General features: G+C 46.1%; 1 protein-coding gene across 1 annotated transcript; it reads right to left on the bottom strand.

The window, feature by feature from the left end:
• Nucleotides 1-22,097, bottom strand: ddr2l (discoidin domain receptor family, member 2, like). The gene is made up of 20 exons (XM_041041874.1): nucleotides 21,765-22,097; nucleotides 12,040-12,138; nucleotides 11,745-11,847; nucleotides 11,378-11,453; nucleotides 10,980-11,132; nucleotides 9,944-10,091; nucleotides 9,434-9,539; nucleotides 9,163-9,352; nucleotides 8,485-8,731; nucleotides 8,203-8,283; nucleotides 7,696-7,838; nucleotides 7,231-7,342; nucleotides 6,802-6,918; nucleotides 6,042-6,116; nucleotides 4,960-5,204; nucleotides 4,659-4,786; nucleotides 4,157-4,354; nucleotides 3,699-3,933; nucleotides 3,264-3,413; nucleotides 1-3,070 (listed from the first exon to the last, which is right to left on the bottom strand). The coding sequence occupies exons 2-20, from the start codon at nucleotides 12,098-12,100 to the stop codon at nucleotides 2,936-2,938; spliced, it is 2,703 nt and encodes a 900-aa protein (XP_040897808.1). The 5' UTR covers nucleotides 12,101-12,138; nucleotides 21,765-22,097; the 3' UTR covers nucleotides 1-2,935.
• Between the last annotated feature and the right edge of the window lie 3,430 nt (nucleotides 22,098-25,527).

Below are 25,527 nucleotides of genomic sequence, written 5' to 3'. Positions count from 1 at the left end.
TTTATAAATTTTACTGTTTATAATAAGAAAAACAAACGGAGACATGAGAGGATACAGAGTGAAAATGACTTGGGACGACAGAACCAAGAAGTTCCCAACTCCCAATATATTAATATACACAGCTACTAGCCTATGTACAACATACATCTGAAACAATACTGAAGATGAGACTGAAGATCAAACAGTGTGGATGAGAAACTGGAGAGAACACAGCTGTTAATCAGATTCAACTCTGCTGAGTTCCTGTTAGAAAAAAGAAAAAACCCAACACCTTCCCACAACAGAGATAATCAGAGAAATAGCTTCTATAAATTCAATAGATAATCAATTATCACACCTAATCTGCATTCACACACTGAGATATTATAGATTTCTTATACTGTACACTATCAAACTAAAAGACTCGTCTATCTCTCTAATGCAACCAGAACGAAATACACAGGCTCACTGTAGCAAAGGACTCTGGGAGATTGAGTTTAGTGGTTTCCTTACTTACTGCACTTTTTCCTCTGGTTTAGAAAAAAATCCTCTCTCCCTCATTTAATCACATAATTTGGCACAACAGAGCAACTCTGGTTAACCACTTTAATCCCAACTAGCTCCCAGTGCTCAAAGGAATGTCGAGAATACTCGTTCACAAAACTCATTTTCTCTCAGACACACACACTCATACACACATATGTTGTGTTAAGATACAGTACAGATAACAAAACACTACTGTAACAACAAAAACACTGAGGGATACACTCAGACTCAACGTATCTGGTCTTCCTCCGTCTTTCCTGTGAACGTGATTTTGGTTTGCACCAGTTTGTTCCACTGAGACAAATCTGGCCATGGTGAGATTCTGATGTTTAAAATGCTGGTGCGACCGGCCCATTAGAAACCCAATGGAACAACACACACTCATCCAGTTACAATGTCGGTCAACCACCTTCAGTTTTACTTGCTTTTCATCCTGACATCATGGTTAGAAATGGAAGACCCGTCATCACCACCTGTTTCTCTGTATCCATCCTTCCACAGAGTGCAGGGCTGTGGACACTACAGAGGCCACAGCCCTGCACTCTGGTTGTTCTGTGCTGCATCTATCCTGCATTAGTTCTGTAAACAAGACTCTTTTGAATGCTATGCGGTAAAAATCATTGTAGATTTCAAACATCTTGTTGACAGGTCATTGTTTGTGCCTGCTGTTAGCAAAGGAAAAGAACACGTATTTACTCACACGAATCTCCTTTAGGATGTTAGGAAAGGTGCAGCAGTGATTGGCTGTGAGAGGCTGCGAGAGGTGGGGCTTTTCTGATGGCTTCACCTGTCCGATGTGTATCAGCTCCTGCTCCTCAGCCCCTCGTGGCTCATTGGCCCCCGGCCCCGAGGGTCCCCTTCTAACACAGTAGTTCTGCTGCAAATGGCCCAAAGTGTAGATGTAACGCTTCATCTCCCCTCGCCCCAAATTTCACCTTGATGTGGTCGGATCGTGGCATGTCTTCAAAATCACACCAAACCCAGGCTAACACTGTCAAACCGGGCAGAGACAGAAAGCTAACCAAAATCTGCACAGAGGTTGTTGGTGTCTCCGTTGTCTTTAAGACTGAGTCCAACCTTCTGTCTGGGTTTGATTTGCTGGGAAAAGGTTTCTGACTGGGAAATATTTGAATTTGACTGGTTTCTGAATTTGACTGGTTTGTGAATTGTTTCACTGTGATCAAACTACAGACTTTGAATTTTAAAATCTTAATGCTGTTAACCCAAACCAAACTAATTTACACCACCACTAACTCCACCCAGGCAGAACAGGGCGGGTGGAGACGAAGCATGTACACCTGCAGGTCTGTGGGCTCCAACATACACATTTACACACTTAACACACAGTTTTTAGGCCCCACTGTAAAAACAGACAAAGGTAAAGTGATACCTTGATGTTAGATCTTTGCATTACACACTCTGAGGGTTGACCCCCCCCCCCCCCACAACATGCAGTACCTGTGCTGTTAATGCTGGTTTGATTCCCACTGTTCCCACAGGTTACTAACGTAACACACCAGTTTACAGATGTCACTGGTACAATGTCACTTGATGACGATTAGTTTTACGGTTTTATGATAATAATCTAATAATTTTAACACTAACAGTCTTTGTTTCTCTTTTTTTTCCTGATTGTGATTCTTTCCTAAAGTAGCCACAGTTACTGACTGATTCTCAGTCTGTGAAGCTCACAGGTTTCACCCCAGCCTCTGGCACCGTGATGTGAACCTCAGCTGAACAACATTCATATCCACAAAAAAGACCGAAACAAGTGAAATACAATAAACCAAGAAAAATAAAATACAATAAAAATCTAAAAATCAAATCCTACGCTACAATCTGACCCTAACCAGCTCCAGTGTGGGTTAATATAGGAACATGAATAACTGAGAGACACAGACACAGTGCTTTACAATAATAATAAAAAAAACACAGGGACAGGAGAAACTACAGAGACTGAAGAGTCCGTCCAGAGAGGAAGAAAATAAAGTTTACGGCATCTTTGGCACCATAACACCATGAAAAGAAGAAATGTCAAAAGGTCCAACAAGACGTTTTGGTCAAAGAGGCTTTAAAGAGATGGATGAAACTGTGAAACTGGCACTGACAGAAATCTGCAGAAAGCTTAGAAAACTTTGTTCACTACGGCTGAAAGGTTTTGATCCTGTGAAACGTTCCTCCGAGCTGACCGGCCTTCTCCCGTCTCCATCCTGCTGCTGTTCACACAAAGCAAACCAACCTTCTGACCACAGCTCTGCCGGTTTCCTCATTCCCTCTGACAGCGGCTCGCTCTTGTTACTCAATACCAGTCCTCTGTCTTCTCATGTCAATCTATTGTCTTCCAGGAGTCCAGAGAGGGACGAACCCGCCGCCAAGGACAGCCCGAGTGGTACATCCCAGCGACTTTGGCTCACTGGTTGACGTGGGGCCTCAGGGCTTGGTAAAGTCCCTCGAAGGAGGGTCGGTTGGGGATATCTCGACTCCAACAACGCATCATCAGCTCGAAGAGAGAAGGTGGGCAGAGCGGAGGAGCATACAGGAAAATCTGAGAGGACAGAAGTGGAAAAGGCATTCCACAGGTGTGTGAGCATGATCTACTGAAAATCAAAGGACATTTTACAGATGAAGAAACGGTGAAAGGTGGAATGAGCAGAGTCAGAATCAGCCACACCTGGATGAAAGATCCATCAGAACTGAACTGAACTCTGCTCTTTGAGGGGGTGTTTGATTCATCTCACCTGTCTGCCCTGGTTCCTGAAGAACTCGCCAGTGTTCTCTATGACCTGTTCATCAGACAGCAGGCTGTAGGGCTGCTCCTTACACAGAGTGAAGATCTCCCACAGGGTGACACCAAACGCCCACACGTCACTGGCTGTGGTGAACTTACCCTGGAGACGGGGGAGGAGGAGGGGGGGCATGGACATAAAATGAAGTCAAACTTTTACATTTCAGGATGGAGCTTCTAAGAAACTGTCCTTTTGGTCCATGAGGGTTTTTGTTTCCTGACACAAACGTCTCTCACTGTAAAGCACTGGATTTTTTTGAGACCAGGTTCGGCTTGTCCCTGAAAACTTCTAACATTTCCTCACATAATTTTACAGCTGCACAGACACTACTACACTAACATTCATAATGAATAAGAGTTAAGTTATATCTGTCCCCCTGTCCCTCACCAGCAGGATGCTCTCCCAGGCCATCCATCGTATGGGCAGCACAGCCCGGCCCTGGATGCGGTAGTAGTCGCTGCTGTACAGGTTTCTGCTCATCCCGAAGTCGGCGATCTTGATGGTGAGGCGACGGTCCAGCAGGCAGTTCCTCGTGGCCAGGTCTCTGTGCACAAAGTTCAGAGATGCCAGGTACTTCATCCCCGACGAGATCTGCACCGACATGTGGAGGAGGTCGGATAGACTGGGGGGAGGGAGAGGGCAAGAGATGAGGAGGAGAAGCACTGAAGGAGGTGAGGTGAAAGAAAAGGAGAAACTTGAATTCATCCTCCTCTGAAGAAAAGTGTCGCCCCCTACTGTTTGCATCAAAAACCTACATGAAGCTTTGAAAAGTTCAGCGAACAGGAAGTGTGGCTGATGTGGTTGGCATGTGTGAACAGCATGAACTGTGCGTATGGTGTATTAACCTGACTGAAGGGATGTTGTTGGCATGTGTCAGCGTGCTCTCGATCTCCCGCTGCGACAGAAACATGTTGAGGTCTCCGTTCTCCATGTATTCGGTCACCATGCACAGCGGGTCGGACGACACACACACACACAGCAGCCGGATGATGTTGGGGTCGTTCAGGCGAGACATGATCTTTATTTCCTTCAGGAAGTCGTTCCTGATGGACGGACGGTTGCAGGGAGACGAGAGGAGACGTTTTCAGGTTTACTCTTCAACTCAGACATGAATTATCTTCAAACCACCTCTAAGAACCTAATCCTCAGTGAAAACATGCAGTGACCCCTCAGGTTTAGCTTGCGAGCAGTTACGGGGTCCTGGTTCTCAGACTGGGAACCATCACTACGGGTAAAACTGGTAACAACCACTGAACAGCCTGGATCGATCCTGTTCAGCGCCTGGATCCAGTTTACGGGAATACGATGGTGTGAACATGCACAGACACTGGAGCCGCACGTAAATACCTGGCTTGGCTGGTGGCGTCGGCCCTCAGCTGTTTAACAGCCACCAGCACAGAGTGGCCGTCTCTGTCAGGGAGGGGCGACCCCTCCCCAAGAAATTCAGGGAGTCCCTCAGCCTCACACAGGTGGACCTGCAGGACATTAAGAAATCCCGATCAGAGTCCTGAAGACCAGAACATCAAGAGAAATCAAGTCCATTCGTTCATTCATTCGTTTTCAGAAACCTTTCAAGCTTTGTTTTATTTTCGTTCGTCCACAAATTTTCAAGGACACGGTCACTGACTCCGCCCCCCTTCCCCCTCACCTCTCCAAACTGCCCCTCCCCCAGCTTCTCTCTGAAGATCAGCTGTTGCCGTGGGAATTCGGCAGCAGAGATGTCCTTCCTGGTGAGAGAGTCCACGGTGAGGGCGGGGACGGCGTACATGTTGCTCCCGGTGACGCCCTGCAGCCGTACAATGTCCGTCTCGGCGTAGTGCGGTGCGTTGCTATGGAAACACTGGTGCGGTGTGCACTGGGTGACGTCAGGCTCAGCGTACCCTCCCCCACACGCTGATGGACAGAGAGAGATTTTTAATTTGGGTCAAAAATATTATCGTCTTCACAGCTTCAGATAAAGTTCTTCCACAGTCACACAAAACATTTCCACAACACTGGAAGAATTTCAGATTTTTAAAATTATTATAATAAAAGCCAAAAACGGCCGTGGCCTGAGAACTTTCTTTTTAATCCACTTTCATCCCTGAGCTGTGTGTGGCTGTTACAGAGTCTCCTCTCTCATGAAAACATGTCGACTCTCTTTTTATCTCTAAAGTAAAACGTTTCTCCGTCATCTTCAGAACACTTCAGAAGGTTCAGCCTCATCCTGCACATCAGTGACATGTAATCCAGATAAACTGCACGCCTAATAGACTGATCCAGGTTCAGGGCTGAGGAAACCAAGGTGCCATCACTGTAAATCTGCACTGTGACACCACAGCGTAAGCACAGAGATTCACTTCTTTGCCGGCTGATGCTGTATTAATAAACTACTATTAAATATTCAATATTTATTCATTCAGGAAAACAACTTTTTTATTCTAGATGTAAAAACATCATTTATCTTAAAACAGTTTTGTTATCCTACGATAGCGAGATAATAAGGAGGCTAATGGGAAACATGTCAGCTGGAGGAGCACATGTATGTTACATTTTCATCATTAGTGATTTGATATTTTAATTTTCATGACTTCCAGAATTAAATTATTTTGAACTTTAACCTCACAGGTTTCCGTCCACAGGGAAAAGTCAGAATGACGACAGTGTGAGACGCAGCAGACATGAGGAAGGTTTTTACCGCTGCGTCTGACTGATGTTTAAACGTCTGAAGTCACACCTTTCAGCTCTTACCACGCAGCCAGCCTGACGTCATGTGACAGGAAGTCAGCAGGAGGAGGTCATAGAGAGGATTACCAAGGAGGAGAGCTGGAGGGAGAGGAGAAGGATGAAGAGGAGGTAATGAAAAGAGAGAGAGAGAGGGAGGGAGGTAAAGGAGAGAAACACTGCAGAATGAATGAGTGTGCAGACTCTGCAGTTTCTTACAGCATCATCAAGAAAATATGAAAAGAAGAGTGAGAGACAAAACGAGAAGAGACAGAGCATGTGCAACATGTTCCAGAGGAAATAAAGGAAATGAGTTCAGGAGCTGTCCATGAGCGAACAGCTGATGAGAGGAAATAAGAGACAGAGCGCTGAGGTTTTTCCTGTGGCAGATGTGTGAGGTTTCTGAAGTGGCCAGCTGGGGGCAGAGTGCAGCAGTCTGTCTCAGCAGAGGCCTCCGCTCTCTGACATTCATCTCTCTGACATTCATCTCTCCATCTTCTATACCGCCTGATCCGTCAGGGTCGCAGGGAGCTGGAGCCCGTCCCAGCTGACTATGGGCGAGAGGAGCCCGGGGTTCAGACACGGATGCATCTGGAACATTTTTAAGGCGTCGCTAATTCACAATAACTTCCACCCAGGTTTATGTTTCCATAGATGAGGGAGCTCCTCGTTTACGATCAGTAAACCTCCACAGATGGTCAATAAAACATAAACATGGTGACGTGCCTGTAGAGGCGAGTGGCAGTCTCACACTCATCTGTAATGACTGAGCACAGTGAGCGTTTACCTGAGGCCTCAGCGCTCTGCGACAGCTCGGGCAGCTTGTTTCTGAGCAGCGCCGGGTTCTGGTACTGTGGGTCCAACAGGAAAACTCTCTCATAGTGAGGGTCCATGTTGGCGGGGCCTGAGGGAAACACAACACATGAATGAATCACATGAACAAGAAGCAGACATTTCCTGCAGGAGTCCACAGAGAAGTTTTCAGGTGATCCGATGAGTCTCGATAAGTCGACAAAATTAGTGAGAGAATGAATGAATGAATGTGTGAATGACTAAAGTTGAGTTCTCAGTAAAGTTGTGAGGAGAAATTCCTTTGCACTGGTTCCTTCCTGTTCATTCTTATGGGGAAACAGAGCTGGTGAGAAACATAAGGACATTCAGTGACTCCTGGACCAACAGATCGAAGATGCTGAGTACAGCATCTGCTGTTGACTACCTGTAAGGGCGTGTCCGGAGCGGGGGGGCACAGGGGGGGTCTGCAGGATGATGGTATCACTGCAGGACGACAGTCGAACTGTCACCTCCTCTTCAAGGATCCGACGTGGAGCCTGGAAGAGGAGGAAAAAGCCCTAAAACAAACATCTTCTGTGTGTTGTTTTATTCTTTATGGTATTTTCTGTGACACGGCAGCGACCTGACGTTTGTCAGAGTCCAGCAGCTCGTCGGACCTAAACTTATAAAACCTGACTTCAATCTCTTTGAGTTCATGAAGAAATTTAAGCACACGACTAAAACAGAAAACAACTTCAAGTGTTGCAGTGACCTCAGGGATGTAATAAACATTACTCACAAAGCCACAGACTCGAATCTTTATCTCCAAAAAAGGAAAATAAACGTCCAAAACATCCAAAGCAAATGAGACACTGACAAAACTTCTGGAGTCAGCGCTTTGTCTCCTCACCTTCTCCAGCACCTTACAGACGTACTGACACCAGAGGATGAGGAAGATGATGATGACTAACAGCAGGATGATGGTCACCAGGCAGCCAATCAGAATGGGCGTGTTGCCGTCATCTGGTGGATCGCTGGCTGATGGACTAGCTGCTGTGGAGACGGAGAAACATCAGGACCTGAGAGTCAGTGATGAGAGAACAGCTGTCTACGAATGAGGCTAACGTTAAACAAGGCTAACGTTAAACAAAGCTAACGTTAAACAAAGCTAACGTTAAACAAGGCTAACGTTAAACAAAGCTAACGTTAAACAAGGCTAACGTTAAACAAATGGTTTCTAAGGAAGATACGTGACACAACGTGACAAAAACACTTTTCCTGCTGCTGTACGAATGTTAATGTCTCAATTTTAAGGTGAATTTTTTCTGTCGATGTTAAAATGATGAGCACAGCATGGTTCAGACACTGTCCACTCTTACTTCATGTCTAAGGAAAAGGGTGAGGTCAAAGGTCATACATGTCTTTGGTGTGGTTGTCAAGGCGCTCTCCTCATTGGCTGGAGGGGAAGTCACCACCAGTGTCGGCAGTACGGTGTCCTCTGTAGGACAAATAACAGAAAGTTATTTTATTTTTCTATTTTGGCAGAAATGTAAATGATGTGTGTGTGTGAGTGTGTGTGAGTGTGTGTGTGTGTGTGTGTGTGTGTGTGTGTGAGTGTGTGTGTGTGTGTGTGTGTGTATGTGAGAGAGTGTGTGTGTGAGAGAGTGTGTGTGAGTGTGTGTGTGTGTGTGTGTGTTACCCGACTGAAAGGAGATCTCGCTGAACATCATCCAAACGTCAGCGAAGTAAAAGCGGCAGCGGAGGGATTTGGCGGCGCGGCGGTTCAGCGGCACGGTGACGTATCGGGCGCTCGGGTTCCTGTCATCCAGCACCGTCTTGAACTCCACAGGCTCCGCCTCCCAGCCGGCGATGAGGCGGGGTTTAAACCAACAGGAGACGGAGGAGAAGATCTTCACACCGCGGGAGAACATGTTGTTGCTGTGAACCTGGACGGACAGAGGAGGGATTTGAGGTTCTGCAGTCGTTTAAAACAACAGCATCAGAGAAATAAGGATTTATTCATCCTGATGCACCGTGCTCCACACGGTGAAATAAGCAAGGTAAAGTGTATACAGAAACATACATGGTGAGACACGTTCTGAATAAAGTTAAAGTAAAATAGTTTAAAATTAAAGCATCAGTGTAATAAAATGAGAGAAACAGAAGATCACAGTGGAAGTGAGGGTGAATTCATGGAAGTGATGTGAAGTCATGTATAAACTGGACAGAAATGTGAATCCGTACATTTTTTTTAAGTGGGATTTTTTTGTTCGTGTTTAGCAGCAACATGTCGCACACATCTTAGGCACAGAAGCACAGTCCAAGCCTCCCAATGAATGAATGAATGAATGGATGAATGGCTGAAATCAACACGGACCTTCATGGAAGTGAAGTTCCTCTGCCTGTCGAACACAAACTCCATCTCCACGTATCCCTGAGTTCCCAGCGAGTCGTTCCTCCAGCCCAGGTAGTCGTAGCCCGGCCACACGTGGTACTGACGCGTCAGCAGGAAGTCGTCCAGGCCGATCACGCCATCTGTCAGCTGACCCATCCCACCAAACAGCTTCCTATTGGACAAGACGGCTGTCAGTCACACAGAGCGGGAAAAGAAGAAACGCTGAAGCGTGGTGAGCGTGTGCGTCACTCGCCTCCTCTCGTGCACGCCGTCATACGTAGAGTCGTTGAGGCTGGCGATGGAATAACCGGGCGGCATCATGAGCTGACCCTCCGGAGCGCTGTAGGAGATCAGACCGTCTGCAGCGGGAGGAGGACAAGTTAAAGACAGACCAGAGAGAGAGACACACTGAGCAGCACTGACTGGAGGAAGGAAATCACTGCTGCCACCAAAATAAAAGCCCCAAATCTTTTCACTTCAGAGGTTCAAACTGACGAGAAACAACTTACATAAAGATTCTGTTTCACTTTCTAAATACGTTTTTTTTTCTGTTGTCTTTGATCAACTGTGATAAAGTTTAATACAAGTAAAAATAAAAAGTAAAATAAAAGACGTTTATTACACAAAACATTAACAGGGTTGTGTTAAGGTGGATTAAACACTGGATAAAACACACACACACACACACACACACACACACACATACACAGACACACACACACACACATACACAGACACACACACACATTTACACGCGGCCTACCATCCCAGGGACAGCCGTACAGCTCCACTCTCATACAGACAGTGGTGGACAGCTTGGTGACCGGGATCAGGCGGATGTAGCGGGCGATGATTGGCGGGTGGAGGTCGTTGATGACAGAGGCGTAGGCGTTTTTGTTTCCCTCCATCACCTGGTAACAGATGCCATGGAGATGTACAGAATGAGAAACAAAGAGCAGCTTCCCTGATCAGATCAGATCTCAGTCACACGCTGAGTCTCAGTTCATCACGCTGGTGAATGGACAGTAACACTGCAGCTCTCTGAACACTGAGGCTTCCTGAGTCACTGAAATATGAATCACACACAAACTTCACATCGGATTTATGTTTGTTTTCTGCTCTATAGAGAGTGTCGTTCATTTCACAGTGAACTGCAGCGTTGTAGATTTATTCAGATACGAAGATTATGATCCCGGTTTTCATACCAAACTCTGTATTCACTAAAAATAAAATAAAAGACAGAAGTCAGAGGTGCGAGCCCGTTCTCATCATCATCACCGTCTGAACTGTGCTCGTTGACGAGTGTTTTCTAAATTCATATCTCAGAATAAGAAAAGAGAGACTTCATCTTCTCTTTAAATGAATCCAGACAGAAGAAATCTGAGGTGCTTCTGGGAAGTTCCCGGTTTGAATGTGAGGGAGGAAACGTGTGAGTGAACCAGCCTCAGATTAAAAACATGGCCCAGTGTTTAAAGCGTGTCCTGACGGTGTTGCCGTAGCAGCCAACAGGAAGCTGGTGTGTAAATGTAATTTCCTCTGATATGAGTGTGAATGACCAGAAGCAGCTCAGAGTGAAAAAGCATCATTTTCTTTTCTTTTCCTTCCTCTCTCTCCCATTCTTTCCTCCCTCGCTTCGTTCTATCGCTCCGTCACACGTTTCCTCCACAGATTTTCTTCCATTCTTTCTGCGTCTCAGACGGTTTTCCTGCCTCGTTTTTAACTCTGTCTCGTCCCCTCAGACAGTCCTGACCCACGGTGCTTTGTCTGAACCTCTGCAGTGAAACATCTGGGTCACTCACCGTGTTTCCCAGCCGGTTCCTCCAGGACTTCCACAGTAAACTGTCCCTGCTGTAGTTCAGGCGATAAGCTCGGGCGAACTCGTTCCCCGAGTTTCTGGCGTATCGTCCCTGAGTCCCGACCACGGTCAGGAAGGTCAACCTGCCCAGGTCCACCTGAGAAACACGTCAACAGCTCAGTCAAAAGGTTTCTGTCAAATCATGTGACACACCAGAGTCCAGAGACCAGAGACAAAGACAATCTTTTGAATCTTTCTCTTTTTCCTGTGCATCAGCTCACAGGTTCTTTCTGAGTCCAACCCCCCTCGTTAACCCACAGCCTTGGCCATTTAAGTACTGCACACGGCTGAACATGTTTGAGGTTGTGTTTTCTTTCTTTGAGGCGGCGAGGGGACACAGACCTGCAGGTACTGACTGTCTGAAGGCTCCAGCTGTCCCTCAGGACACCAGGCGCCGTCTCCCTCCTCACGATTCAGCCTGTGAACACACACACAGTTAATACTGACGGCCTGCGGATCCTTATCATGCTGACCTCAGACCTTCATCAACGATGTGTTTGTTGCTTTTATTTTTCTTTGTTCATGTTTATTTCAGCTGTGAAATTACAGCTGTTCACTCTGACGTTACATTTAAAGGGTGAAACTTAAAATCAGGACTCGACAAACTGTGACAGACAACACACGATACTTTAGTTTAATGAATAACTTCAGCTTTTTTGTTGTGATGAAAATCACTGGATTAACCATCGGTGTCACGCGTCACACTCACCTGGCGTACTTTGGTCCCGTGGTCTCATACCATTGGCTGGATGCTGTGATGTCATCATCTTTGATTCGGCCATCCTCCATGCCCAAGGCATAGCGACAGTGTGCTGTGACACGTACGCACACACACACACACACACACACACACACAGAGAGAGAGAGAGAGAGAGAGAGAGAGAGAGAGAGAAGTAAAACATGAACTAATCTGTGTGTTGGTGTTTGTGTGTGCGTGCGTGCGTGCGTGCGTTCGTGCGTTCGTGCGTGTGTGTGTGCGTGTGTGTGTGTGTGTGTGTCCGTACCAGGGTCAATCTGTCCGAAGGCTGCTGTGGCTTGAAGAATCAGCAGCAGGAAGAGGTGCATGATGGTCCGCAGATCACACCAACACACACGCTACATCTCTGAGTTAGAGAGAGAGAGAGAGAGAGAGAGAGAGAGAGAGAGAGAGAGAGAGAGAGAGAGAGTGAGAGAATTGTTGTTATTGTTGTTGTTGCTGAAAAAGTGATTCACTTCCTGTGATTTTTGAGTTCAGAGAGTTGCATCCTGGGTAACGTCTCAGACTCTGATGATGTTGAACTTGTTATCATTCATGCAGATTATTTATCTGAATATTATATTTATATATATTCATATTTATAGTCTGATGTACAGAATTTGAAATGATTAATAATTCTTCACTGTTTGTTTGTGGTCACTTTAAATGTGTTGTGTGGTAAAGTCTCAGGGAGAATCAGTTTATCATGGACACAGTTTGACTGTGGACGCACACGTGTGTTGACTCACACAGCTGAGACACATTAACACCATGACATCAAAGACGAATGATTGGTTGAATCAACAACTGACGTCGAGTTTCTGAAACTGTTTTTAACTGGAGCGAAGTTTCACGGGTTGATTGGTCAGCACACGGTTCAGGACAGACACACCTGCAACTCGCTGTTTAACCTTTTAAAGCTTCAGGCTCAGTGACAGGCAGACAGACAGGAAGTCACCTGACAAGGCGCACGCGTCACCTGTGTAATGGATGACATGGAGGCAAACAACCACCGGTCCACCTCCACGTACAACTCAGCTGCTCTGTGGTAACAAACATGAGCTGAGAGCAGGAGAAGGTTCAGTTTACCCTCAACATGAAGAGACGCTTCACTGATTATCTGCTGTGAAGCTGTGAACACAACACAACTACACAACATCGACAACTGCAGGGTCTCACACACAAAACTGTCACTGTTTCTACTACAGCAGGATGGACAGACGAGGACTCCTGACCACTTACAAGAGGACTGTGTGTGTGTGTGTGTGTGTGTGTGTGTGTGTGTGTGTGTGATTTCACAATGTTATTGCTGTTGGAGTTTATAAATACTGGACACAAACAGCAGCAGCCCACTCAGAGGTTATGCAACACTGAAACACACACACACACACACTCTTTCTTTTGTTCATGTATGCTACAGCGTCTCACTCGTCTCTTATTCTGGACATTTTCTTTCTCTGTCTGCGACTCACTGGAGAAACAGCTGGACGGGGGAGAGAGAGACAGACAGAGATGGTGGGAGGGGGAGATGGGGGGTGAGAGAAAGAAGAGTAGAAAAAAATGGAATGGGAGACAAAGGGAGGAAGAGAGTAGCTGAGCACAGACAGCAGGGTGAGGCTGAGGACTGATAAGAAAAAAGAGGAAGGAGAGAAAACACAAAGCGGGGAGGAGGAGGGGAGGAGAGGGAGGAGGGGGAGGAGGGAGAGGAGGGAGATGAAGTCGAGGCAGAAACGGGAAGAGAAAAGGTGCAGAGGAGGACAATGGACGGAAGCAGAGACAAACCGAGCTGAAGTGAAACTTCAACAACCAGATCCAGGATCAGCCGGACGTTTCAGTGGCTTCACTCTCTCTCAGCTTTCAACATCTGCACAGAGACGTTCTGAGCATCTGGAGCTGAGCTGAGCAGCATCTCAGCACTGGACTCACAACTATTTCTCTGATTACATTACTGATTTGATATGAGCGTAACTGGGAAATTCTCCCGAAAATGACGAGAGAAACGTCCCCCCACGTCTGTCTGTTTGGACGTGGACGATCCAGAGGTGCCAGTGCAGCACAGGCCTGAGGTCAGTCTGAGGTCTGATCACTGTCTGCGGTACGAGACGAGACAGCTGACTCACACGCAGAGGCCGAACCTCCAGGTGGAAACTGATCAGTGTGATCAGACTGTGGCCTGCGACTGAACGGCAGCAGCTCTCTGAGCACAGTCAGAGTCTGAAGCTGACTCTGAGGAGTCAGACTCTGAGTCTGAAGCTGACTCTGAGTCAGATTCTGAGGAGTCAGACTCTGAGTCTGAAGCTGACTCTGAGTCAGATTCTGAGGAGTCAGACTCTGAGTCTGAAGCTGACTCTGAGTCAGATTCTGAGGAGACAGACTCTGAGTCTGAAGCTGACTCTGAGTCAGATTCTGAGGAGACAGACTCTGAAACCGGCTCTGCACCGACGGAGCTGCGAACACTGAAGAACACAATTGACTCCAAAAACCACCTTCCCTCTTCTGTCTCCTGTGTCTTCGCTCTCTGACGTAGATCTGTTCAGGCTTCAGGAAGTGAGTTCATTCACCTCAGCCGAGCTGGACCAGAAAGCAGCGGTTCACTTTTTATTTTCTGGCAACGGCTGGGGGAGAGAGAGAGAGAGAGAGGGAGAGAGAGAGAGAGGGAGAGAGAGCTTTGTGTAATGAGTTGGCTGCAGCTCAGATTCCTGCACTCTTGCTCATCTCTACAGCTAAATCACATGACCAGAGAGAGAGAGAGAGAAAAACATGGAGAGAGAGACAGGCGCAGTAAAAACGATCAGCGGGGGGAGAACGGGACAGAGAGACATGAGTCCCAGTTTAAGAACATTTAACCCAGTGAGGAAACTGGCAGTGAAACAAAAAGCAGATCCGGCTTCGTTCCAAACCGTTTCCTGAGTTTCAGATGCTGAGAAGAATCAGCTTTTATTGTATTTCAGGCTGAAACTGTGGATGAAAGATTTCAGGCCACAAAATGGCTGAAACACGAGCGTTTGGTCGACTGACCAAAGTTTGTACGTTACACAAACAAGTCCCCGCGTCTCAACAACAAAACAGGTTGTCTGTGTTTGATCGTTACCAAACCTGCTCTCATGAGTCCGTCTCTGGGCGGCCGTCTCTACGCCGTGGCTGGATTCAAACCACGTGGTCACAGTTAGAGAAACCTTCTCCACATGTGGACATGTTTCTGTGCCCTGTCCACTCTCATTACCCGTCACTCTGCTGATTATTTTCTGCTGCTGTTTATAATCTCTCTCAGACAGTCTCTTCTTCTTCATCATCATCATCATCAGAAGCCCAGGGCTGAACGTTTTTGTTTATTATCTGTTCCTGTGACGTGAACATCGGAACAAACAAGTGATGCTGCTGTTTTTCTGGTGAGGACGCTGAGGGAGATAAATATGAATGAATGCTGTGTAGCGTTAGCACTTTAGATACAGAGACATTAGAGCCAGTGTTTGTTTACACCTAAACAATTAATTGATTATTTAAAGGCTGTAAACAACAGAAGGACTGATGAAGAAATAAAGCAGCAGCCGCTTTGCTTTCCTCCATCTTAGCTTCCTCTCCTTTTTCTTCTCCTTCTTTATCTCCCTCTCCCTTCCTCCCTCCTTATCTCCTCCCTCGTCCCTCCCTCTATCCTCTTTTCCGCTCATTCTGTCCCCCCTCCCCTCCCCTCCCCTCGCCTCCCCTCCCTCCTTCTTTCCCTCCTCCCTCCTCCGTCAGAACAAACTGGAGCCAAAAGCCTCAACATTCCAAACATTCAACGCAACCCAGAGCTCTCTCTCTCCCCGTCTGTGTCTATGTCTCTCGCTCACACAAACACACAGGAATCCACATGCCTTTCTCCAAGTCTCTCTCTCTCTCTCTCTCTCTCTCTCTTACTGTTACACACAGGAATCTGCATCTCTCTCTCTCTTTCTCCCTCTGGTTGGGGGGTGAATGAGACAGAGTTCACTGAGAACAAAACAGAACCGAGCAGTAGAGAACACAGTAGAACATGAAAGAACAGAGGAGAAAACCCTTTCAGAGGCTCCACCTTTCACAGAAAAGCGTCTCTGACTTTAGACCATGATGGAGATGTGTAGTTGGAACGCAGCAGCTTCCATCACCAAATGTTCCTACACGTTACCTCATGATCCCTGCGACAGAGAATGAAACGGCTGTGGTAACTTTCCAGAGATCGTAAACCTCTGTGGTGTCAACACTGCGTTTTCCAGCGAGGCCGTCCGGAAGAACCAGGAACAGCCTGAGGTTCCTGATGTGGCCTGACAGCACGCTGTGAAAAGGTGTAAATGCATCCGTCTCTCCAAGACACATACGTCTTCACTACATTAGCAGTGACCTGTGAAAGTAATAGGTCACTAACGGAGTCACTGGTGTGTGAGAACAGCAGGGACACTGAGGTCAGTCACAGCTGTCCTCGTCTCAGAGACCGGGACGTCACAGCTCAGCGTCCACCACCTGAACCTGGCTCAGCACAGACCAGTGAATAAACTGCATCCACGTCTGATCCGAGTGTGTGTGAGACACAGGGACGTGGATTTATCTCTCAAACAGGACGTCCTCTGTTATATTTCACCTGCAAAGACAGCGACACACACACACACGCACACACACGCACACACACACACACACAAACACACACACACACACACACACACACACACCGACGCAGAGCCTGTGTTTCAGTCTGAGTGCAGCCGCTCTGTAGCTGCAGCACTGTCTGTCTGATTATGCAACACAATAAACAATGAAAAACACACAGAGCTGAGCAGAGGCCTCACACACACACACACACACACACACACACACACACACACACACACACACACACACACACACACACACACTCACACACACACACACACACACACACACACACACTGTAATGGCAGACTGTCAGTGTGTTTCTATCAGGCGGTAAAGACTCGCAGCTGCTTATCAACAGCAAACAGAAAAGAAATAAAACAATATCTGAAATTTTTGTGCACATTAGTAATTTATGAAAATCAACACGTGACAAAAATCTGAAGAGTCTTCACAACTTCATGTGTCAGTGTTTTCTCCCAACACACCCAAACAATCGTGTGTCGATGCATGTTCTGTGACTCCGACTCGTCAGATCGGTGGAGGGACTCGGTCAGTTCAGGGGTTTAAGGTGCACGTTCACAGCCACATTTCCAGGCTCAGCTTTCGCTCCTGCACTTGGTCTAAAATTGCACACGAGCATCAGCAGATGGTTTAACATGTAAATGTAACCTCAGAGCAGGTGATGGGTTGGAGGTGCAAACCGGAGCAGAGCAGCCGAGGGTTTAAAAAGAGCTGCTGGCATCTGAAGAATGTGAGGAGCGCTTGATTTAGCATGCAGAGCTCTGAACTGACGGACAGCACTGCAGCCAAGGAGGAGGCGAACTAAAAACACACCTGAAAACCTGAACGAGGGATCATTCAGCCCGATTTTATGATTTACAGAGGACGGAGAGATCGTTTCACAGAAGAATGTTCTCACTCGTATCCAAACACGGAAAACAGGTGTTTCACCTGCTGTGGAACGTGTTTGATTTGAACCTGTGTGTTTTATTTGATTTCATTCACATCTTTGATGTGTTGGTTCTCTCCTCGATTTCACAATAAGACTTTAGATCTTTCCAGTAACGCTGAGGTCAAACCTGTCACTCACACACACTCACACACACACACACACACACACACACACACACACACACACACACACAGGTATCAGTGGTGGGTGGGGGAGCAGAGGCTCTGTGAAGCTGCAGGACTCTGAGCGTCTCACAGCTTTAAAAGCCTCAGACTGATGAAGACGAGTTCACCATGGCAGGATCGGGCCGGGCACACCCTGTTACAGGGCTGACACAGACCAGCTCTGCACTCACCTGCAGCCCGACTGAAGCCAACCTGAGCCCCAAAGCTGTGTCTCTGATTTACCTTGTCTGTCTCTGAGCATGAATCCTCCAGGACAATACAACACATCACACTCCATCACTGTCCCTCCTCCCATGAGGCATTGCATATCTACTGAGAGCGTGACAAGCACAGACAAGAGGGACCGTCCTTAATAAACTGCATTTAAAATGAACCAGATCCAACCTGACTGTCTTTATGTAAACCCACAGAATCCGAATCAGCTGGTCCTCCGACGTCCAACTCAAGAAACACAGGTGGACACAGCTCAGTGTCTTTGATTATGACCAGGACAATCACACAACACCTCCTCATTTCTCCAGGAGAATAAGTACAGGACGTTCAGCTGCCTGATCCAAATAAATGTGAATAAGCAGAGATGTTTCAGTACAGGTGACAAAGAAGCTGCTGAACACTGAAGCCATGGAGCTGACCTCTGACCTGTCTGAGGACGATAAGACACTGTTTGATGATACACACTGAGCATCAGAGCATAATTTTACCCATGAATCATCTTGGTTTTGTGACGTTTATCTCGTCACAGATGATTCTGTATCTGCGTCCCTCAGCAGCAGCCGTGCTCAGGACTCTTCCTCTCTGCTCCACCTGCCTCCATCCTCACTGTGGCTTCTTAACGAGCAGCTGGACGCAGCTCAGCAGATGGAGCCTGCTGCTTCCCCTCCAACCTCCAACTATCTGCACACACCTCTCCACACGCCAGTTTTTCCTCTGTTTGTGTTTTACAGTGCGGCTGAACTGGTGTTTATACACAAAGGCATCATGGGAGCATCATAACTCAGACCACAGTTTGATAAAAGGGTCAGAGACCTTATGGTCACGACCTGAGACGTTTATCTAAACTTCTGAAGGATTTAGCGGGAAGGAGGTGGCGTTCTCAGGTCTTCCTGTGCGTCTGCTGCTAACGAGACGCAGCCTCTAAAGTGGTTCCATCTCTGGCTCTAATCTCTCACACAGATCCCTTCATTGGCTCCAGGTTGAGCTGGATAGAGTTTAGAGGAGATCTGGATCCAATGCTGTACATTATATAGATACTGGGACGGGATGAATGATCTTTTATTGGAAAGCGAGAGCGCTCGCTCACGCTGGGATTCGTTCAGACGGTTTGATGTCATCGTGTTAAAGCCTGTCTCTGAGAGACAGGCTCGGACGGACAGGATCAGTTTTAATGAGACATTCTTTGTGATTTCTTTGACTTTTATCAATCACACGTGAAGGACAAACTATTGTCAGTATGAAAGTTTCAAAGTGATGGACAGCTCTGAAAGCTACTACAGTTTGGTTCATTTTCAAAACTTTGTCCCTTTTTTTAAAGACGTCTTCCTGTTATTGAACTAAAACACTGAAGAAGAATAAACATGAGTTTTAGATTTCGAGGTTATAAAAAATGTGTGAGAACTGGTTGTGTTTGGGAACTGAAATCATTTAAATGACAAATTATTTTCTAAGTTTCCGAGAATCCTGTCTCCTCTGAGGATTGTTGTCAATTCAAGAAACAAACATGAGGACGAAGCTGCGGTTCACCTCAGGTTTAACGATCAAAGAGACATCAGAGCAGACTGAGGTGAAACTTTATTTCTTCTTCCTAAACAGAGCAAGAAAAATAAATATGAACCCAGCAGCAGCAGCAGGAGAGTCCTGGACCTGGTTCCATGCTGGTTCTTCTCTCCATACAAACACATTCACCCTTTCACTGACTGACTTTACATCAGCTCCATGCTGAAGCTGCACACACAGCGGTGAACAGAGCGGCAGCAGTGTGAAACAATCTGTCTTCCATTGCTCTGTTCTGGGTTTGTTCTGTGAGCGAACGGAGCCGTCAGCTCTCACAGTCTGAGCCAAACACTGAGCTGCTGCTGTTGTGAAATCAGCGAGACTCCGTAGCTCCGGGCGGCTCTCTCTCACTCTCTCACTCTCTCACTCTCTTCAAGAGACAATAAATCAGCCCTTCATTGCCTCATATCACAAACATTAAGCCGTTCAAACACACCTGCAGGGAGCTGACACGCTCAGCCATCACTGCCTCCATCACATTACAGAATCCTTTCATTTCACTGTAGTGGATCAGTAGTGTTTGGAATGAAATGATCAGAAAACAGTGAAACACGTCCATCATGGTTTCTTATTATCCAGGGTGACGTCCAACAGTCCACAACCCAGAGACACTCAGTGTCCTCATCTAACCCTCAGAGAAGCTGCAGCCAGAGAATATTTGACACTTGGGATTGAACTGGTTTCAACGAACGGACTCATCAACAGAATGAAACTCTGACCTTGTAACATTCTGATTTCAGAATCCTTCCTATTAATAATCAGAATATTGATTACGTCCTTCTGACACTTCACCAGGAGACGTCTGTGTCTGTCTGAGCCCTGAGCATGAAAATAACCCAAACACGATCCCTAACATACGTTACAGGAGGTCGAGAGGTCACCAGCACACACACACACACACACACACACACACGCACACACACACACACACACACTTATTTCCCAGTGATAAACTGCAGGTAACAACAGCATGAACCTAACGACAGCACTGAGTGTCACGACCTGCTGCTGCAGCCAAAACCATCGTATCATCCACAGAAATCAACCAACGGGTCAAACAGGACAAACCCCTGTGATTTCACTGCACAGTCAGTGTCCACGCTCAGCTCCACCATCACATCCATCACATCCATCACATCCATCACTTTCAGCTGATGAAACCTCCACATGCAGCTGATGTTTCACTGCAGAACGGCTCTGCTGCTTCACTCCTGACTGAAGCTTTGTCGCTCTGTCAGCCTCAGACTGTGTGTGTGTGTGAGTGTATGTGTGTGTGTGTGTGTGTGTGTGTGTGTGTGTGTGTGTGTGTGTGTGTGAGTGTGTGTGTGAACAGACACAGCATCTGATTTTCTGTATTGTATCTTAGTTTCTTCCCGCTCAGACTCGTGCTGTTGTGGCAGTAATATTTGTACTTTGTGTAATTTTTATGATGATTATGACTCTAATTAGAATTTCTCTGTTCATCTGTACAGTGATTTGTTATATAACATAATCCAGCTCCATCTAAAGCTTTAAATAACTTTGTCTCAGAGTTTTTTCAGCACAGAGGATATTTTAGATATTTTAGAATTAGAAAGCTTGATCCTAATTTTAGTTTAGTCTCTGTCTGTTGTGTATCAATGACACCTTGAGTTTTTTCTTTTACCTCCTTTGTTCTGTGATTTAATTGTAAAACCACAGTTTCAGGATCAGTGATGTTTCCACTCCATCCATTTCCTCATGTTTACCTGTTTATGTGTGTGTGTTTGTACGTGTGTGTGTTTGTACGTGTGTGTGTTTGTACGCGTGCGGTCTGAAGACGTCGTCCATCACATCAGTGTTTCATCTCTTTAATCTGTGCATGATATTACTCTGAATCCTGAACTTTTAAAAACAGCATGTGTGCAGCTCAGTTTACAGCCACTTCATGTCCCATGGATAAACAACAGTAACACTCCTCTGATACTTTCATATTGTTCTCTGACAGTGACTCTCACTGCAGGTTTATAGCAGCTGTTGTGTTTTAAGGCCTTTGGTGTTTGAATTCACTTTCCACTTTGAATCTGTTTTATTTTTCAGCTTCAGTAATAATCTGTTTACACGGTGAGTTTATCCTGAAACATTAACCTCAGACCCTTTTCTCTCCTACAGAAACATTCAGTGTCCTTCATCACTTCTCCTCTCGTCTCTATGACATTTCTCTGAGCCTGATGAGTCTTTATGCGCGTCCCTGCTCATATTTTCAGAGTTGACAGCAGAATCTGTTTCATCTGTGAAATATCACCATGTAAACTCAGCGCTGTGCTGCTCCAGATCCCAGCGCTCAGGTCTCAGATGTCAGGTCTAGGCCTCAGTCTGCAGCAGCAGCAGCAGCTCTGATCTCAGATCTGTTATCATGCGCTCAAAGTTTCCAGCCGCCTGAACTCTTTCCTCCTCCAGTCCGTCCAAACACACACACATACACACACACACACAAACACACACCAACTGTCAGCTGTTTACCTGTCCGCAGTTTCCCTCCGGATCCACAACAGCAGCGAGCTTCTCTCCGCTTTGATCCGTTCTCCTCGGAGTCCGGTCCGGCAGGTCGTGAGACTGTTGTCGGAGACAGACGGAGGAGCTCACAGGATCATGGTGGACAAAAGTCCCGGTCCCTTTGTCTCTCTGATGCTTCACCCTGCTCCTCGTTTTACGGCCTTTATGTTTGCTTCCTCCTCTTTTTCCCGAACAGTGAACTGGGAGAAGGAGCTGTGCTCACTCCAAAGACAGAGGAACAAAAAAAACTGCTGTGTATTTACATCACATCCCGTTTCCGAAGAGGAGGAGGAGGAGGAGGAGGAGGAGGAAGGCAACATGAGCCCCCTGAGTGTCTGACATCTGAGAACATGTAGGAAATCTGGATTAGAGCCACGGAGGGAACCACGGAGCGCGGACAGCACCTCCTCCCTGTTCACTCCGAACTTTCTTTCATCTGTGATGAACAACTTTTACTTTCAGGTGTTTGTGACTGAATGAACGAACAGGACGAGTCACTGTTACACGCTGATCCTTTCACTGGTGCATTCATCTGAAAATCACACCAAGACACACCCCAACAGACCAGCGGACCAATCAGGTTAAAGAGTTACAGCAGATTTATTAGGTCACAGACTGTCCGTGACTTTTCCCTTCGTTTACACGTTTATTTCAAGGATTTGGAGAATGTTGATGCTGGTGAGGTTTTCCTTTGTGTTAGAGATCTGAAATATTTTTAGGTGTAAATTAATAAAGTGTTGGTGTCAGGTTCAGAGTTAATCAGTGGATTATCTGCAGGGTAAAAAAACACCATCCCGGAATGTTCACTGCACTGAAAGAAGAGATCAAACACACACACACACACACACACACACACACACACACACACACACACACACACACACACTGTCACAGAGCAACAAGTTGTCACAACTGTCACAAGTTTAAATGCTTTAATGCAGGTTCCTGCGAATCTGTTCCTCAGTGACATGTTGAATATAAATCAAATCCTTTTATTAGAAAAGCTTTATAACACTAATTTATCATGATGTGATTATAATAATTATATTATAATAATAATGTGATCAGGTCTCAGGGTGTGTGTGTGTGTGTGTGTGTGTGTGTGTGTGTGTGTGTGTGTGTGTGTGTGTGTGTGTTAGCCAGCAGAGGGCAGCAGAGTTTCACAGCTCAGCAGACGAGCCTCAGGAGGTTACATCCTACAGATTTTTTTTCTGAATGAATCCTTCTCTCCATCTCTCCATCCTTTTCCTGTTGTTCTCAGCTTTTTTTCTGGTCATAATGAAACTTGGCAGATATATTTTCTCTTTTCCTTCCTCCCTGCTCTCCTTTTCTTTTTCTCTCCGTCAACAGACTAAATCAACCAGCAGGGTGCGCTGTCTCACTTTATTTCAGCCTCTTCCTCCAAACTGCTGTTTCATCATTTCACACTCATCCACTCATTCCGCATCACTTCACCCCTACACTTCCTCTCATTCATCCTGTATTGACAAGGGTCCCCCTCCGTGTGTGTGTGTGTGTGTGTGTGTGTGTGTGTGTGTGTGTGTGTGTGTGTGTGTGTGTGTGTGTGTGTGTGATGACGCAGGAGGCCTCTGCGCTGTGTACACTAAAAACAAAGATGGTAATTTGAGGGAATCCACCACACACACACACACACACACACACACACACACACAAACACACACACACAGTTTCTACAACGTCACAACATGAGTGTAAAGATGCAGGAAAATAACTGAACGGTTCATCTGCACAAACAGTTTCCTTCCTCCACACGCTGGTCTGAATTTATCTGTGTGACATAAATACACAAACAAATCAGGGAAAAGAGGGAATGATTATATAAGAACGGCTGTTGTGTGTGTTGTGAGTGTTGTGAGTGTTGTGAGTGTTGTGAGTGTTGTGAGTGTTGTGTGTGTTGTGAGTGTTGTGTGTGTTGTGAGTGTTGTGTGTGTTGTGAGTGTTGTGAGTGTTGTGTGTGTTGTGAGTGTTGTGTGTGTTGTGTGTGTTGTGTGTGTTGTGTGTGTTGTGTGTGTTGTGAGTGTTGTGTGTGTTGTGTGTGTTGTGAGTGTTGTGAGTGTTGTGTGTGTTGTGAGTGTTGTGTGTGTTGTGTGTGTTGTGAGTGTTGTGTGTGTTGTGTGTGTTGTGAGTGTTGTGAGTGTTGTGTGTGTTGTGAGTGTTGTGTGTGTTGTGTGTGTTGTGTGTGTTGTGAGTGTTGTGAGTGTTGTGTGTGTTGTGAGTGTTGTGAGTGTTGTGTGTGTTGTGAGTGTTGTGAGTGTTGTGTGTGTTGTGAGTGTTGTGTGTGTTGTGAGTGTTGTGTGTGTTGTGTGTATTGTGAGTGTTGTGAGTGTTGTGTGTGTTGTGAGTGTTGTGTGTGTTGTGAGTGTTGTGAGTGTTGTGTGTGTTGTGAGTGTTGTGTGTGTTGTGAGTGTTGTGTGTGTTGTGAGTGTTGTGAGTGTTGTGTGTGTTGTGAGTGTTGTGAGTGTTGTGTGTGTTGTGAGTGTTGTGAGTGTTGTGTGTGTTGTGAGTGTTGTGTGTGTTGTGAGTGTTGTGAGTGTTGTGTGTGTTGTGAGTGTTGTGTGTGTTGTGAGTGTTGTGAGTGTTGTGTGTGTTGTGAGTGTTGTGAGTGTTGTGAGTGTTGTGAGTGTTGTGTGTGTTGTGAGTGTTGTGTGTGTTGTGAGTGTTGTGTGTGTTGTGAGTGTTGTGAGTGTTGTGTGTGTTGTGAGTGTTGTGAGTGTTGTGTGTGTTGTGAGTGTTGTGAGTGTTGTGAGTGTTGTGTGTGTTGTGAGTGTTGTGAGTGTTGTGAGTGTTGTGTGTGTTGTGAGTGTTGTGAGTGTTGTGTGTGTTGTGAGTGTTGTGAGTGTCTGTGATCACTGCCTCTGAAAAACATCCACAGAGCCGCAGCTCGTTTCTCTGGATGAAAACTAAACTTTTCTTTTTGTATTTTAATTCAACTTTTATTTGACCTTCTCATCACTCATGACTCATTCAATAAATGTAACTTTACTAAATTAAACTTTGTTAAACTGGACTCAAAACTTTACGTCTGAGCCGACTGTTGTGGTGAGTCAGTAAAGGAAGTGATGTCTTTGCTGAAGGTGACGACACAATAAAAGCCCAGCGTTACTCACACATACATGTGTCTCCACAGTGATGTTCATCCTGCTGACACAGAGGTGAAAGGCAGATTCTGACCTCTCAGCCTCCGAGTGACACCTCCGATTCGTTGTCACGTCAACGGATTTTCAAATCAAAAGTCTGAATCTGTTTGTTTGCACCGTCTCTATAATGAGTGAAGCCTCGTCACCCTCACACAGCCTGATGAGTCTGGTCTGAACGATGAATGGCCGCTCAGCTCAAATTTATAATGTAATCAATAATAATGATTTAAAAAAACACAAACAAACTCTGCACTCAAATCTTCTTCTTCTGTGTTTGACACTAAATCACAGCTGAGATGGACAGTTTCAGAGGACAGAGAGAGACAGAAGCAGCAGAGAGAACAGTCTATGAAAAATGTGATTCTGTCATTTTCATCTGGAAGAAGAAATAAATTCCTCACGAGTGGAAAATGTCGTTAGAGCAGAAACGCAGCAGACTGAGGCGCCGGTCCCGTTTTCAGAGATGATGAACCCTGATGAACTCTTCTCAGAGAGAGGACTGATCTTTATCATCAGCTGCGATCGAAAGCTGTGCAGAGGCCACGACTCACCATTTAACATTTCATGTTTTA

Source organism: Toxotes jaculatrix, chromosome 7, assembly GCF_017976425.1.
Source record: "Toxotes jaculatrix isolate fToxJac2 chromosome 7, fToxJac2.pri, whole genome shotgun sequence".
In the NCBI taxonomy this organism is placed as follows: Eukaryota; Metazoa; Chordata; class Actinopteri; family Toxotidae; genus Toxotes; species Toxotes jaculatrix.
Note: the sequence above shows the minus strand (reverse complement) of the source record. Positions and strands in the feature narration are given on the sequence as shown.